General features: G+C 43.6%; 1 protein-coding gene across 2 annotated transcripts in view; it reads left to right on the forward strand.

Annotated features, from left to right (window-relative positions):
• Nucleotides 1-3839: 3839 nt before the first annotated feature.
• Nucleotides 3840-17977, forward strand: part of PREP (prolyl endopeptidase) — a 133696-nt gene continuing 119558 nt past the window's right edge. The window contains exons 1-3 of one of the 2 annotated variants that reach the window (XM_077998400.1): nucleotides 3840-4077; nucleotides 9006-9080; nucleotides 10337-10486. Coding sequence is in view for 1 of the 2 variants with exons in the window: in NM_001257914.1 (NP_001244843.1) it covers nucleotides 4033-4077; nucleotides 9006-9080 (120 nt within the window). In the remaining variant the exon portion in view is untranslated. 2 annotated transcript variants of the gene reach the window in all.

Below are 17977 nucleotides of genomic sequence, written 5' to 3' on the forward strand. Positions count from 1 at the left end.
TCTTGATTTACTTTCTCTGCCCACATTTTTAATCTGGATTGAATTCAGCCCTATCCTCTCATTTTAGTGCTTAATTCAGCCAAGCATTAAACTGAGAAGGGGAAGAATGAGGTGGAGACCTGGATTTCACAGCTGTAATTCCAGACACTTCAGATCTCCTTTCAACCATATGCCTATGCTGAGAGTAGGGTATTAGAAGGGAACAGTTAAGGGCTGGTGCGGTGGCTTACGCCTGTAATCCCAGCACTTTGGGAGGCCGAGGTGGGCGGATCACGAGGTCAGGAGATCAAGACCATCCTGGCTAACACGGTGAAACCGGTCTCTACTAAAAATACGAAAAAAATTAGCTGGGCGTGGTGGTGGGCGCCTGTAGTCCCAGCTACTTGGGAGGCTGAGGCAGGAGAATGGCATGAACCCAGGAGGCAGAGCTTGCAGTGAGCTGAGATTGCGCCACTGCCCTTCAACCTGGGCAATAGAGCAAGACTCCGTCTCAAAAAAATAAATAAATAAACAAACAAATAAAATAAAGGAACAGTTATAGTTCCTGAAAAGGTCAGATCTATGAATTTAGTATGGACTACAGGCCCAACAATAGTCCCTAGAGCCAAATCTTCTCTTGTAAATTGTTTGAAAACAGAAGAAAACTATGGAGAAAGTCTTTTCAGTAGACAGATAATTACTGCCCAATCTTACCGGCATCTGTCCATAAGGTTTGGACAATTCTCTCTCAGGACAATCTTATTCTTAATTCGGAGTTAGTTCTGAGGTTCCTGTATCTTCTGTTCCCACTCAGAATTAAAGAATCTTAGATTCTTTTGAAAATACCTGACCCAACTGCCACAATGTCTAAATTAAAATATTGATGATATGACGGACTCATTCAAAGTTAGGAAACCAGTTAGTGACAGAGCCTGAAAGAGAATCTTACTTACTCTTATCCTAGGTGCTATTTCACATTTCATGATGCCTTGCAAAGATTAGATATACAAGAATACATAAGAATTTCCACTAAAGGTCTCACTGGAAAAAGCAACATAAATCTTTGGGGAAACATAGTCTGAAATGACTGCACTCCACCAATTAGTCAGTATGTTAGCTAGCTACCTGGTAACCAGAGTCAGATTAAAGGGTGGATTATCCAGGCAGCACTCAAAGCATCCATCTCTAAGGGGTGCTAACAAGATGACACCCTTGTGTGAATTAGAAAAATATCCTTTACCTGGGAAGGTGCAGCCCCTTGAGACTAAGACACCCCTTCCTCCAGGTGAATGTGCCAGCACCTGTTTGCAGTGTGGCAAGTGGAGAGTGAGATGCATTTCAGTCCTCACTTTGCCCCTTGGGTGGGCATCCTCGTGCATTTACCAGAAATCCTCTCTTGGAGACCACATGTGGGTGGGGGTTGCTTTCATAAGCAACTCAAGGTGGGTAGAGACAGCCAAGCAGCAGTAAATGATCACTAGCCTGCCTTCTTCGGAGGGTGACTCTGCTTAACTGAGTGGGCACAAAGTTTGAGGTCAGAAGAGAGGCTGAGAGCTGCCCTGGAAGTCCTTCTACGTCTCTGCTCACCCTCATTCCCCCAAGGGCCTAGGGTTCTGAGTTAGAGCATGAGTTACCATGGTGTAAATTCTACAATTCCCCTGAAAGCAGTCTACGTGTCAGAGGTCACAGAGTGCTCCGGTTTTTATTCTGGAGGTAGCACTTCCATTCTGATATAGTTCAAATACTTCCTTTCTCTTCATTGTCTATGGACAAAGTTGACTTTGCAGTCAACTGATGAATATGAATTTTGTATTGTCTTAGCTGTGTGATGACTTTGAACTAATTCCCTTAAAGCTGCTGAGATTCCTTTTCCTCATCTGTAAAATGGTCTTTGCTATAAGGATTAAAGGAGACAACACATTGGCAAACAGAAGTGCAACTGATGTGGCCGATGGGAGGGGAAAGGGTGCTCTCCCATCTTCCCTCCCACTCCATCTCACTCCAGGTGCAGCTAACCTACTGCTGGGGAGCCTATTGCACTGTCTGTGCCACTACAAACCTTTAGCTCTCAGGGCCCAGAGGAACTGGGCACCAGAATGGTTGACTGAAAGGGAAGAGAGGATGATACCTGAGGTTTCATTTGTCCTTTGGGTACCACAATTTCCACATTGTCTTTAGGTCCTACTAAATTGAAGTTTTACCTGCTAACGGGTGCCCCCTAGACTCTACAGTATCTCTACTTATTTATGAGTAGGAGGGCCGTCAGAGTGGTTAAGAATGAGCATTGGTATTGGAGAGACCTAGGTTTGAATCCTGGCTCTACTTTTTCACTTTTTGTGAAGTCCTGGGCAAAAGTCAGTCCCAGTTTTCCTTAACTATAAAATCGGGATGTTAGTTCTAGATACTTTCCTGATACATTGAAAAAACCAATAAGCACAGTTTGCTGATACATTGAAAAAAACACTCAATAAGCATTAACATTATCATTAGGGGGTCTGCTGGGTCAAGTGCTCCTGGGTTGCTCTTTAAAAAAATCCATCACAGTGGCAGAAGGAGACAATGCCTGCCAGTCCCTGCGTCAGGTGACAGCTAGGGAAGGCAGGAGGTGGGGACTGGAATTGGGACTTCTGGGTTGTAGCGGGCTATGCCCCTGTGTTTGCACGAAGTTTGTTATCAATAGCGTGAGCTCTCCCAGAATTGAGAATTTTCAGATTGCCCAAGGAGGGGGTATCCGGGATCAGGCGCAGAAATGATGACACATCACTATGAACGGAAATGGTGAACTAAGGGTGAGGCGTGGAATTGGGACCATATCACAAAAGAGATGGAGGACACAAGTTTACAATAGTTACCATATCCACTTAGATTCAGGACGTGAAGGCCTTTCTGGTTATACCTATTCTTTCTTCCAGGACTTTTTGGAAGCCAGGGATAGAAAACATACTGGGCACACACTATATCCCTGATGACTGGGGCTATAAAGTCTCTTCTGGGTGGTCCAGGAAGTAAGACCAGAACACGTACCGCTGCTAGCCCGAGGATGATGGCATGTAACTATTAAATTTTCATGGGTTTGAGGTCAAGCATCTTGTCTAACATCTTTTTTTCCCCATAAACAGTAGGTGTTCAATAAACAAGCATGACAGCAAGAGGGGAAATGAGGAACAGGCAGGATAAATAAAATACCCCCGATGAGTTCCAGGCCTCTTAATCTTGGTCCTTTCTCAATTGGTAAATCTCAAATAAGGGCTCAGCCGTAGTCCTGCCAACACCTCCAAAGCATCTCCATAGTCCGGATGCTAAACCACCCAGTGTCCACCAGGGGTCCTGGGATGAAGGGAGACGTGTTTCCTTCACGGTCATCATGATCGATTACTTCTTCCCTTCAAGTCCAGAGTCGCAGGCAGTGGACATAAGGTCACTTCCAGCCCTCTGCTTCCAAGGCTGGGGAGAGGCAAGGTCTCCCTTCGCCGCCGTACCCAGCCCGGGAACAGGAAGGCTGGGGATAGTGGCGGGCTCCATCAGCAAGGAAACCCAGGGGCTTCACTCTCCTACAGGCAGTCCTGCGAGCGCGGCCAAAGCGAGGCAGGGCACTGGGGCAGGCGCGGGGACCCAGCCTCGGTGAAGGGACTTGTACCAGGCGCAGAGGCCGGGCAGGCGGCCGGGCGTGGGCGAGCGCGTAGCCGGTGTGCCTCCATGCGCCCGGGCGGCGCGGGCGCGGCCGGCGCTCCTGCAGAGGGAGCTGTGCGCCGGGCTTGGCGCACGCTCGGCACCGCCCGCTCCCTCTTGCCGCCGCCGCCGCCGCCGCCGCAGCCGCAGCCGCTGCCGCTGGGCCCGCCCGCCGGGGAGGGGCTCCAGGCCTCGCCGACAGCGGCTTCCTGCTTTCTGCACGTCCTCCCGCCGCGCCGCCAGTCGGTTTGTGCTAGCTGTGGCCGTGAGCCGCCCGCGCCGCCGCTGCCTGCGCCCCAACCGCGCCTCGCGGTCAGTCCGGCTCGCTCAGGTCCGCTCCCGAAGCCCGCGCCCCTCCACGCTGCCCCCTGCCTGTTCCCGGCCATGCTGTCCCTTCAGTACCCCGACGTGTACCGCGACGAGACTGCCGTAAGTACCCCTGCCCCCGCCCACAGGGCTCCCGGGCGCAGGTGCCCCGCCGGCCTGACCCGTGGCGCTCGCAGCTCCTTTCCCTGCAGCCCTTTGCCCCCCCGCGTCCCTCCCCTCCCCCTCGGCCTTTGTTTGGGAGAATTGGGCCAGGGGCGCGGGGCTCCTCTACAGCACTGGGGCCCCGCGGGCGGTCACTCTGCTAGTGCTGGCGGCGGAGTCTGTGGGCAGCGCCGACCGGCCGCTTTCCAGAATCAGTGGGGTCAAGGGCAGACGCCCGGGTAGGAATGAGTGTATGTAGGGAGTGGGAAGACAGACGGTGTCACTGCTTTCTTGACTGGCGAAGCCTCTTACTTAAATATGGTGGTAGGAGAAAGTGTCCGCTGGTGTGTGCGTGTGCCTGTGTGTGTGATATGATGTCACATTTAAAAACGAAAACAAACTTTTTAAAACTTACACTTTAAAAGTCCTTAGAGTTGAAGTATATTCGTTTGATTTTAAAAGGTGTGTTGAGCGCCTACCCTGTCCCAGGTCGGATGATGCGCATTGGGCCTTGGGGGTGCCGGAGACCCAGACAGAAATGGGGAAGGCGGAGCAGTGACCCCATAGTGTGGCCATGCTGATCTATGTTTTCTTAAACAAGAGAAGTTGAGAGAGGGTGAGAGGAGGTCTTAGAAGGGAGAGGGGTTGATCTTTTTCAGAATAAGTAAGTTTTATCTAGTGGCGGAGTTGACCACCATTTGCCTAAGCTGCAGATGAACTCAAGGTAACTGTTGAGATCCAGTAGGCGGAATTCTGGGCAGACACCTTTTTTGTGTAAACGTGAATTTGACGTCTTAAGAACTGGATTGCATCCACATGTTGTGGCCATGATTCTCTTACTAATAGCTACATTTCTCAGATTACTTAAAATATAATCAGAATGAGTATGTATTTGTGTAACACAGTTTTAATGTTTTTCTGTTTACTTTCCCGATTTATGCCAGAAAGTGTTTACTTTAAAGCACGTGTTACATTGGGGTAAAGGGTGCTGACGCTTTAAAGGACATATTGTTTTAAATTAAGACTTCCAAGTGACACCGATGCATTAATTCATAGTTTCTTTGACCAGTGGCCATCTGGTAACCATGTTTTCTCAGTCTGCTCAGCTGCTTGCTTATTAAATTTACCCTAACGGCTCAAGAAGCTCTATTCCTGTGATTTAAAGGGTTGTTTCCTTTGTATATGGGAGTAAAGTGATCCTGCTGTAATGGAGAAAGAGGCTGGACTAAATGAAAAGACCAGAGTGCTAGTTCTGGTTCTGTCATTCACTAGTTAGGTGACTTTTAGCAGCTCTTACCTGTTATGGGCCTTTTTTCTCTATGTGAAATATTTGGACTGACCATAGGACTTAACTTGCTTCTGCAGTAGGAATGTTGTCGTTCATTCATTCATTCATTCATTCACGTGACAGTCTAGCTCTGCAGTGTTCCAGACTAGTAATGGGAAGACATGTGACTATTTGGTTCTGGTTCTTGAGGTTCAGAGTATAAAGAACCACCCATTCTGTGGTTTGATAAGTGCAGTTTTAAGTTTGTTTTTAGAGTTACTTGTTAGTTTTTCACCACCCTGGGTGCCTAAATCCTACAGTTTATTTATCTGTATTTAATAGTTCATGAAAGGTTTAAGTGGGGATTTTATGAAGACATCTAAGAGATTATAAACAATTAACTCGGAAGGGTATACTGTGGATTTTAATACACTCCAGTTCCTTCTCATTAAACAACTCATGGTAACTCGAAGCCTCGTGGCCAAGGGAATGCAGCTCTGGCCCAGTCTGAATCCTGTTCTGTGGCTCCCTCAGCCTACGGTGGAGTATCTTTTTTTTTTTTTTTTTTTTTTTAACATTAAGGTTTGGTTACTAAGCCCTAGGCTTGACTTAGGTATTTGCTTAAATTGTAACCTTTGGTTTCTAGGATGGGTTTGTTTCTCCCCAGTATCAGCTGGGGATTGCTGTAGCTTTCTGTCTCTTTCACTTGAGCACCTTCATCCACATGCTCAGTATTCTGCTGAAAGTGTTGGAGCATTGAAACCGTTTTGGTGGAGTTCTGCCTTTTTGGGCAGAAATTTGGAAGCCATGACACTTCTTGTGCAATGCCATTGACCACTGCTTAAGAGAGTTGCTATCCGGAAGTACAGGCCTACCACAGGGGACTCACACTCTGATAGAAGAGGATTTAGGATGAGAGGAGAACACAGAATAGGATGGGACTCATTTCCAGCAGGAGGAGGAGGTATTATGTAAAATGAGTCTGGAAGTTGACCAGTTGGGTAAGGGACAAAGGACATTCCTGATCCTGTGACTAAAATAAAGTCATAGCTAGGCAGACCTGGATGGTTGCAGAATTGCATTTATTTGTAGGGTGGCAAGAAGACCATTCTGACCAGACCATCAGTAGATGGATAAACTTGCATGAGGCTTGAAAGATGACCAGGATAGGTTTGATAGGTCCTGCCTGCTGTGTGTACGAGTCTGCACTTGGTCCTGAAGGCGGTGGGTGAACTGTTGAATGGTACAAATGTCGAACAGGATTAAGTAGTACAGTACCTTATCAGGGCTCTATTTTTAAAGCCTCTTGGGGAGATCAAGAATGATTAGCAAACTTAAATCAGGTGGAAGAATTTGATTCGAGGGACATGGCTGGCTATAAGACACACCCACCTCATTTGTAGGGTGTGGTCTTAGAAAAAATTGGAGGTGGGGAGTTGTGACTCCTGGGATTGACTGTGGAATTGTCCTAGAGAGAATCAGTTTCTTGTCCTAGTTAAAAATATCTGATCAATAACTTCCATCTGCTGTAGATGGTGGTGCCTGGTCTGAGCAGATAGGGCTGCTTGGTGTAAATTTCTGGATATGCCTGAATTTAGTAACATAATCCAGGAACATTTTTTAAATGTCTATTCTGCTCCCTCTGATGAGTGTTTGGGGAAAACGGTGGGCTAACTGCTTTAGTCTCAGGTCTGGTTCTGAACTTGGTATGGTTCTGGGCATGTTACCCAACGTTGTCCTTGCTGTTGCTCCTAGAAGTGTATGATTGAAAGATGCTTTACAATTCAAAATTTTCTGATTTCTTAATGCTAGGAAAAGAAGATTGTTATTTTAAGCCTATTTTGTAACCATTTCAAGGTGTGTAAAATGTAAAAGACTTGCAGATGAGAAGAAAACGATAAAAAGCTTTTGTTTGGTGGTGACAATCTGCTAAAATTTAGAGAGGTCAGGACTGAAAATTGGTAACTTTATGAAGACCCATCAGGAGAGGCTTTAGTCGGGTTTTAAGTTCCTTGCTCTTGTTTTTATGTCTCTTGCTCAGTCAGTTGTTTAATGAGAATATATACAGAGTGTTCTGGCTTACCTGCCCATTTATCCAGTTGTGCATTTCCCCAGGAGTTCTTTCAGCTGGCATCAGACGAGGACAGATGTGGAGGGCCCAGTGTTGTAAGGGCCAGGGAGATTGTTCTCACCTAGCCAGCAGCCACACTGCAACTAGAGCAGCGCTGAGCTTTCTTTAGGAAATAGCCCTTACCTTCTGGCCTTATAGAACAAAGCAAGGAGACAGATTAAAAATTCATCTGAGATAGAGGTAGTCTTCCCAACAGCCTTATACAAAAAACCTTAACCGGAATGTTGGAGTGGTTCAGAGACTTGATTGGCAAGATATTGTCAGTGTGGTTTCATTAATGGGGTTAATCTTTTTGTTTTGTTTTGTTTTTTGAGATGGAGTCTTGCTCTGTTGCCTGGGCTGGAGTGGTCTCAGCTCACTGCAACCTCTGCCTCCTGGGTTCAAGAGATTCTCCTGCCTCAGCCTCCCGAGTAGCTGAGATTACAGGCACCTGCCACCATGCCCGGCTGATTTTTAAATTTTGAGTAGAGACAGGATTTCACCATGTTGACCAGGCTGGTCTTGAATTCCTGACCTCAAGTGATCTGCCCACCTCAGCCTCCCAAAGTGCTGGGATTACGGGTGTGAACCACCACACCCTGCCCTAATGAGGTTAATCTTGATGGTATCAGGTGGAGAGATTTTGTAATGATTTTTACTGCTGGATAATACTTTTGGCATAATCACTTGAGGAGTGGTGAAAACTGCTTGTACTTGCTCCTTCAGATGCCTTCAGGTGGCTTCTAAGGCCAGGCCTTAGAAGCTCCAGAAAGCTTCCTTTGGCTGGGTTCTACTTATATTAAGCAGTTTTATTTCCTCCAATATCGTGGTAACCTGAATGGGTGATGCTTTTGCACCTTCTTTTTGTAAACATTAAAAAAAAAAAAAAAGCATTTCATAACAATAAAAAGGAAGAAAGGCATTAGTTTTAAAATGTTTTGCCATTGCATTTAGGTCAGCTTTTTAAACATATGTCAATTACAATCATTATACTGCATATTAGTAACTTGCTTTTTGGCAGTTTAGACTTAAAAGCAAAACTGACTGGGCTATATTGCAGGGAGATTTTCTAATCATTGGGAAGCTCAGTGGAATAGGAGAACGAGCACGTGTGTGTGAGCCCCCTCCCTGACGTGCCCTTCTTGTGTGCCCACTGTATTGTCCACTGTATTGTGTCATTCTGTGCTTGGCTGCTGACAGCACGTTTTCAAGTTTCTTTAGCACAGTGGCAGGTCTTTGTTTTGTGTTGTAGGGACAGAGCGGTTTCCTGTTCTGACCTTTCATCTTTCTTTCCTCTCTAGCTAAAACATTCTTTTCATGAAGGGTGGCTTGACACCTTTGAGAACCTGCCAACTTTGGTTCATGTGGTAATTTGGGCAGACATGTTGCCAGTGAGCCAATTAGTATTTTTGTCCATCCCTTTCGTATTTCTCCATTACATTTTAAAAAAAAATACCAGTTTTAATCGGGGTTAGAGAGTAATTATCTAATACCTCATTTTGTCTTCTACAGGTACAGGATTATCACGGACATAAAATTTGTGACCCTTATGCCTGGCTTGAAGACCCCGACAGTGAACAGACAAAGGTAATTTGGTTTCTAATTAAAGATAAGGCAGCCCTGGTAGCTGGCACCAAATTCTAAATGTCAGTTAACTACAGCTTTTCCTTTCTGGTGTTCTCCTGGGTTTTCTGCCATGGGATGGTGAGTATACCTGTTGTTACCACTACTTTTTGTCAAGTGATTCATGGGAAAAAGACGAAAGCATGGCTTAGTCCCAGAGAAAGTCATGTAAGTGTTTCAGATAATGTTTATGATTCATAGTGACACTGATGAGCTATTTTAAGTGAAAATATCGGAAAGAAAACTGATTTTTGCCAAAAGAAATATTGAAAACCTAGATAGAAATGATGTTAAAGGGAAAAATTACCTCAATGTTTTTTTCTAAAGAAAAGAAAATCTTGTATATGAAATGAGTATCAGGTCTTGAAAACTGAATACTGTCCTTAGATTGCTTATTGATGTCAACACAACAACAATGAAAAGCTAAGTAGTAAAGGGGCAGAGGGGAGCATTTTCTGCCCTAAAAACAAAGCTTTTGTATTCTTTTGGAGAAACAGTATTTCAAGGATCCTGCTGAAGTCTCATTCAGTAATGAAGGTGGCCCTAAGTCCTATGTCCCACAGACATTTTTCACCTTTTGGAGTGCCTGGGAGTTGTCACTTATGTATACTTTTTTTTTTTTTTTTGAAGACAGAGCCTTACTCTGTCACCCAGGCTGTAGGGCACTGGTGCGATCTTGGCTCACTGCAACCTCCACCTCCTGGGTTCAAACAGTTCTTGTGCCTCAGCCTCCCGAGTAGCTGGGATTATAGGCATGTGCCACCACACCCTGCCAATTTTTGTATTTTTACTAGAGACAGGGGTTTCACCATGTTGGCCAGGCTGGTCTTGAACTCCTGGCCTCAAGTGATCCTCCCACCTCAGCTTCCCAAAGTGTTGGGATTACAGGTGTGCACCATCGTGCCCAGCCTATTTATATATACTTTATGTAGTTAATTAGGTTTGCTTGGGTCGGGGAATAGTGTTTCTCAAGTTCATCTTAAGTTCTTTGATTCTTTTATTTATAACCGTAGTTCATAATACTTAGTACATATTTACAGTTTCTAATATGTTCACCATCCTGAAATTTATTCGAGCTTCTTTAGAGTCGCAGGGTACATTTCCCATTAAAAAAAAAAAAATGTTAAATGGCACTCTAGATAGTTTTTCAGGCCAGTCTTCAAACGCCTGTGTCTTAACTCCACCTGTTTCCTGCGGTCCCTTGCCACCGTATATACCAGTGTTCTCTGGAGACCTGAATTCAGATTTGCCAGAAAAGCATCCCTTCCTGATGTGGAATTGCCCATCTCCCCACTGGGACAAGGAAAGGGATGGAGTGAAGAGCTTAGCCGGAGCATGATGGTATATGGAGAAGAGAAGAGAAAGTAGAGGTAGGGGAGTAAACCATATGATCATCTCCTTCTTCCTTTAGTCTCAAGCACTGGCTCACCTGCTTTCTGCCATCCTCCCCTGTTCTTCGTGAGTAGCGTCTCTCCTTAGCCCACTGCACACCTCTTAACGACTTCTTTTTATCCTTTGTCCCTAAAGTTAGCACGCTGCTATTTTGAGATTTCCCAGTGGTTTTTACTTTTATCTGCAATCCTACATTCTTTCTCTAACCCCTTCAAGAAAGACAAAGGTCTCATGGATGAGAATGGTTGGTATTTGGGCTTTAATTTTTCTTCCCGGAAGCACTGGGTCATAGTAGTGGATGGGCAGACATTCCAAAGTGAGAAACACAGGAGTATCTTTAGGAATGGTGGAGGCTGTAGCTCTGCAGGTAAGTCTGGGGAACAGAGAACAGGTGTGGGGTTACCTCCCCACTTCATCCCTGCCATAGATTACCTTGATTGTTCAGCACTGGACTGAGACAGAGGGATTGGGTCTGGGAGTGGAGAGTCACACACACCTGCCTAACCTGTACAGGCTAGAAAGCACGAGGGAAAGGGTGAAGTTCTTGTACATCTCTTGGAAAACTGTCCCTAAGACGTGATGATTTCTTCGCCTGAAGTATTGGCTGTAACCTGGATTTCTACAGCCTTTGATGGTGATTGAGTGATTGAGTGCTGTCAGAATGACCCAGATTTTATCTGTTAATGAATGTATACTTTGCTGTTCCTTAGTTGATAATGACAGATTCGTGGATGACAAGCCACTTAGTAGTGGATATCAAGCTTCCAATTAGTGGATGAAACTGCTAATTAATGATCTTACAGTCAGCTCTTGGTAGAAACTAAGACATTGGAGTGTACACTGTTATTTTTGTGGTATACGTTTCTTGGATGCTTACTATGTGCCAGGCACTTTACCGGGAGTAAAGTGCATATCTGCATATCCTGTTTCATTTGATTCTCAAACTCTGAAATAGATATTTTTATTTCCCCCGTTTTACAGATGAAGAAATGGAGGTGCCAAGTGATTAAGTATGTTGTCCATGGTTACTCAGCTAGTAAGTGTGTAGTCAGGGGTAACCCAGGTAGACCAGGTGGTTATCAATTACACGTTAAAAAATAAGTAAAAGTAAAAAGACTGGGCATAATACTTTGTAGATGCAAGCTAAAGGAATTTATTCATGTCTGTGCTTGCCGTGTGCGTTTGTAGGCCGTCGTGTGTGAACCCTGGGCCAGCCCCCGCTCTCATGCTGACCTGTTCTTTTTTTAAAACATATATATTTTAAATTGTAATAATTCAGAGTACTGTGATCTTACATTCTTCTCTGACTTCATATTCTACCATGGCAATTTTTCATGTTAGAAAGCAATCTTTACAGTCCAGAATTTTAATAGTCATACTATTTCATCAGGCAGATGCACGATATTACGCCTAATGACTTCTGTTAGAAATTATTGTTTTCAACTTTTCACTATTACAAATAATGTCCCAAACACGCGCTTTTCTAGATCTCCACATTTCTGACAATGACATGATTACTTGTTGCAGTAGCCTTGAAATCTCTTCTCCATTCTCAGGTATTTGCTTTTTGTCTTTGCTATCAAATGCGTTCCTTTTTCATTATTGATGGCATATATGAGTGTTACTGACTCTTTTGTTAGATACCGAGTCTTGCTCTCGCCCAGGCTGGAGTGCAGCCATCTTCTGGGCTCCAGCTGTCTTCCTCCCTTAGCCTCCCAAGTAGCTGGGACTATAGGTGCATACCGCCACACCCGACTAAACTAGCTACTGCTACCGATTTTATATTTATTTTGTACCTAGTTCCCTTACTGAACTCACTAAATTTTCAGTTATTTCCCTTAGATTTTTAGATACATAATCATATAACATATAATCAAATTTAGTGATAATTCTATTTTCTCTTCTACGAAACTTTGGTTATTTTATATATTTTTTACCTAATAATTTTTTTGAACTCACTGATTCAAATAAGTTTTCAGTTATTTCCCTTAGGTTTTCTAGATACATAATCATATAATCTACAATCAATTATTATTTTCTCCTCTACCAAATTTTGGTTCAGGTCTTACTGAATTGGTCAAAGCTCTGCAAAACACGTACGAATAGTAGTGACAAAGAACTTTCTAGCCTAGTGTTTAAATTGTTATTTTGAATGATATTTGTCATCTTGTTTAAGCCTTGTTATTCCTACTTTTAGTTTTGGATTTCAATTTCTTTTTAATACCAATCAGGATAATTATATAGCTTTACTAATAATATTAAAATGTCCTTGAATTCGTGTGATAAAATTCCATTTTTTCTTATCTGCTTTTATGTTCCTTACAACTGTATTTACAAGAAATGTTGGTCAATATCCTGTTATCCAATATAATAACCACTAGCCACTTGTAGCTCCTGAGGACCTGAAATGTGGCTAGTCTGAATTGATTATGTGTTGTAAGCATAAAATACATGCCGGATTTCAAACACTTAGTTTGAACAAAAAAATGTGAAATACCTCAATATTTCATATGGATTATAAAACCAGTCAGGACATTAGAAACATCTGTAGCTCTCTTATAAGATCTGAAATAGAGTTTCTATTTAATCTAGTATTTAATACAGGTTAGCCAATCCTGACACTGCCTAGCATTTAAGGTTATATCCTTTATAAAACAAAATCAGAGAAGACTTGTAATGGAAAATTCTCAAAAACAGGGTTGAAATGATTTGTGTGTGGTGGATTACATAAAATATATTATTGAAATTTTTTTTTCCTTAATGTGGCTACTAGAAATTTTTAAATTATATATGTAGCTTACATAATGTATCTACTGGGCAGCGCTGCTCCTCTGTTTCTTTACAAAATATCTGTTAACATTTTTCGTATCAGCCTTAGATTTGCTTCAGAGAATCAACTGAATTGTGTGTTATCTTGTACGATCTGAAGCATTTGCTATAAAATAGCAATATGGGCCTTGACAGCTAGAAAAAATTCATCCAGATTCAACTCTGCCTCTACCCCCTGCCTCGCCCCTGTTTTTGAGAATTTTCTGTTGCAAGTCTGCTCTGGTTTTGTTTTATAAAGGATATAGCCTTAAATGCCAGGCACTGTCAGGATTGGCCAACCTAAATTAAATACTAGATTAAATCTGAGACCTACTGATAGCATTTCAGATCTTGTAAAAGAGCTACAGATGTTTCTCACTTCTTGACTGGTTTTTATTGGAAATGTAATAAACAGCTTTTTATTTGTTTTAGAGGCTCTGTAAAGATTCTCCTTTTTACAGCAAGTTATGGCTAATACACCTTTGTGTACATGCTAATAACCATAAATAGAAAATGTTCATGCTGCTTTTCTGCTCTTATGAAAAACACACCATACCTTTTCACTCTGGGACCAAAAGTTAACTCATCAGATCCAAGATGATAGACTCACTGGCATCAGTAACAAGCCTGTCTAGGGACGAATGAGAGGTATGCATGGAAGATGCACAGGAAAGGCCCCCTCTGACACCTGAAGTATGCTGTCTGAACAGGTCAGCATGGGGCCGGCCGCAGTGGTTCACACGTGTAATCCCAGCATTTTGGGAGGCCGAGGCAGGTGGATCACCTGAGGTCAGGAGTTCAAGACCAGCCTGGCCAACATGGCAAAACCTCATCTGTACTAAAAATAGAAAAATTAGCCGTGCGTGGTGGCACACGCCTGTAATTCCAGCTACTTGGGTGGCTGAGGCAGGGGAATCACTTGAACCCAGAAGGCAGAGGTTGCAGCGAGCCAAGATCATGTCACTGTACTCCAGCCTAGGTGACAGAACGAGACTCTGTCTCAAACAAACAAACACACAAACAAAAACTAAATTTGTAAAAACTGGTCTGGGAGAACTATATGGAAATACAAACTAAACACCAAAAGTAAGGTAAAGGAAAAACTTTGAGTTAGAAATCCTTCAGATTCCTACTAAGTATAATATGCTGTTTAAGTGCACGTTAACACAGTGTAATTTCACTGGTGTAAATGGGATATCAGGGTAACCATGGTAGCGTTAGCATGAAGCGCCAGAGAAGGCGGTTTGCAGTCCTTAAAATGATTTGAGGCCAGGTTTGGTGGCTCACACCTGTAATCCCAGCACTTTGGGAGGCCGAGGCGGGCAGATCATGAGATCAGGAGATCGAGACCATCCTGGCTAACGTGGTGAAACCCCATCTCTACTAAAAATACAAAAAATTAGCTGGGCATGGTGGTGGGCGCCTGTAGTCCCAGCTACTCAGGAGGCTGAGGCTGGAGAATGGCGTGAACCCGGGAGGTGGAGCTTGCAGTGAGCCAAGATTGCGCCACTGCCCTCCAGCCTGGGCGACAGAGTGAGACTCCGTCTCAAAGAAAAAAAAAATGATTTGAAGACTGGATAAGTAGGTCCCAATAACCAGGCATGTTTCCTAGTCCGCACGCATTTCCAGCTTATCCTTTGTAGCTTGGAGAAGGAAGTTTGACGCAGTCTTACCTTACGCCGTGTTTGGCAACTTGAGCCTCCAGTGTGTGAACATGTTCACATGTTTCTAAATTTTACCTTTCTAAATTTCCGTCTGGTATGTGTCCGTATTTCCCCTGGTAAACAAATAAGCAAACCCCAAACCCCACACTTTGCATTAGCTCTTCTGAACCGCCTTCTTCCTTTCAGTCAGTCTCTTGGTCCCTTAGGGCGTGTGCCCTGTTCAGGTCTTACTTTATCGTGGGCTCTCTCCCTCTCTTTCCCTGCCTGTCCACAAGCCGCTTTCTGCATGCCTGTTGACATAGTTGAAAGCACCCTTTTCTTTGTACCACTCCCAGTAACATCTCCCATTAGCATAAACTATTTTCTTCAAGATCAGTGGTGGCCCAGTGGCCAAATCCAGAGACTTCTAGAAATCAGGCTAGGCACAGTGGCTCACACCTATAATCCCAGCACTTTGGGAGGCCAGGATGGGAGGATTACTTGAGCCCAGGAATTTGAGACCAGCTGAGATGACATAGTGAAACCCTGTATCTTTATTTTATTTATTTATTTGTTTATTTTTGAGACAGTCTCATTCCATCACCCAGGCTGGATTGCAGTGGCACAATCTCAGCTCACTGCAACCTCTGCTTCCTGGGTCCAAGCGATTCTTGTGCCTCAGCCTCCTGAGTTGCTGGAATTACAGGTGCCCACCACCACCTGCCAATTTTTTGTATTTTTTGTAGAGACCGGGTTTTGCCATTTTTGTCAGGCTGGTCTTGAACTCCTGACCTCAAGTAATCCTCCCGCTTCAGCCTCCCAAAGTGCTGGGATTACAGGTGTGAGCCACCACACCGGGCCTTTGTCTCTTTAATTAAAAAAAAAAAAGTGTGTGTGTGTGTATGTGTCTGTGTGTGTGTGTGTGTCTGTGTGTGTGTGTATGTATAAAACCAGAGACTTAAATAAATCAGCGTATATTCCTCACTAGGGAGATGGACCTCATGTCCAGGGCGAATTGTAGAGTTGGGACTTGCAGGCAAGGAGAATGCTCTTCCGTCAGCCCTGCTTTTTTACATTGCTTTCATCATGGGGGCAGCATCTCTCTGATCACTGGGGGAATGCTAAGTTAGCATTTATTCTTCCTGGCCTCTTTACCCGTGTGGTACCAGGTAGTCTATATTGCGTAATTTGCTCCCCTTCCTAGTAGTGATACTTGCTTGGTTTTGCAACCCAGGGGTCCAGGTAGAAGCAATGTTCTTGTAATCTCAGTCTCCCCATTTTACCCCATCTTATTGTGTCTTCAGCCTTTTAGCTGAATGTTCTAGAAGTTGTTACTGAGTTACTGAAGGAGAAATACACAAAAGAAAAATTTACACCCTTCTAGGGGTGACTGCCTTAACTGTAACTGATTGTCAGGTCTGGCTCTCACAGAACTGTCTTGGAGCTTGGGCACATGAGTTAGCTAAATGTAGAATATCAGTGGCATTTATCTAATAACTTTTTATTCTCCCTGAGTGCCGCCCTGGGCAAAATGAGAGTAACAGCAACTCCGTTTCCTTCACAGACCTTGAGAAGAGAACTCTAACAGAATTGGAAGAAAATATTTTTATTTATATTCGTTCCGTCTGAAAAATAAGATAAAATAACAATTTGTTTCGGAGAGGATGAAAGGAATATAAATGTAGATTTCTTTTCTGGGACATGTGAGTTCCCACTTTTCATTCTCTCACTGACTAGCTGGAAGTGACCCCGTTACACCAGCTGATTAAGGGGCTATGGCAATTAGAACAGAAATCCTTCAGGATTGCAGGATAAGAATCCTGGAAATGTCACCACCTTCTCCCCCTGTCTCAGTACTGTTTCTTTCCTTGGCAGGAAAGATTTAAATCTTAAAGGACTTCAGATCATATCTGGGATATTTAAATCCTAGGATTTCTATGTAGGTATTTTAGTGTCACAGAGATCAGCGGAGAACAGAGTTTGTGTAGGAAAACATCTGCTTTCCCTGGTGCCCTTCATTGTCTGTCCTGAAGTCTTTTTATTTGTTTCTTTGCTTGCTTGCTTTTGTTTTTGGTCTCTGGGGTTAACCTTAAAGTGTGTAGCTTGAGGAGTTTCTGTTCTTTCTGGTGTCAATTTCGGTGACAGTCTGGCCTAGGACTGCCTAGATCATGTGCTTTCCCTAGTCCAGATCCAGAGCCAGCTTCTCGAAGAACTGGTGCTTAGCTAGGTGAGCAGGGATTGATCTGTCTGATTGCCTTTCCCCATCTGGCCACTACCTTTTCAGGCTAAAGGAGAGCTATTGGGGTGGAAGCTTGCCCTCAGGAAATTCCAGTACATGAGGGGCTGGTTAAATGTCTCTAAGCCAAAAGCCAGCAGTTAAAGCTTACTGATGGAGCTGCCAATCACCAGAAATTACAGGTATAAAAGGCTGGTTTTGGTGTACAGTGTTCTTTGAAAACTTTGTAATAAACTGGGGGTATCTCTGTGGATAGTTCCTTCATTCTGTGAGTTGGCAGGCATTTCTGATGTTGCTTCTGTTGCAAGGCAGTGTGGAGGAATGGAGTATTTGCTGGATGGTACTAGAAGTCAGAAGATACAAATTGCAGTCTTTGGTCTTCTGTTTTCTTGTCTATGACTGTAGCAAGCTGTCTAATCTAGTATTCATTTTCTTCATCTATAAAGAGTTAAAGTAATATTCATTCATTTAGCTCCCAGTTATGATAACACCCAAGTGAGAAAATGTATGTAAAAATCCATATACAGCAAAGTTCCGGTCAGACGAAGACGGTGCTGCTTGGGCGTTGCAGCTTCCATGTATCGGGGTATAGACTTTCTGACTCTAGTCTCCTAATTGCTTAGTCAAAATGTTTGACTTTAAAGACTCTTACCTCTTTTTATTTTTATCCACAAAACTAAGCCGATTTTCGTTTTGAATTCTAGATTTTTCACGAAAAGATACATTCTGAACATTGTTTTTTCATTGGAACTGGACTTGTAAGTGTGGTTTCATTGTTCTCA

The sequence above is a fragment of the Macaca mulatta genome, chromosome 4 (genome assembly GCF_049350105.2).
Source record: "Macaca mulatta isolate MMU2019108-1 chromosome 4, T2T-MMU8v2.0, whole genome shotgun sequence".
Taxonomy (NCBI): Eukaryota; Metazoa; Chordata; class Mammalia; order Primates; family Cercopithecidae; genus Macaca; species Macaca mulatta.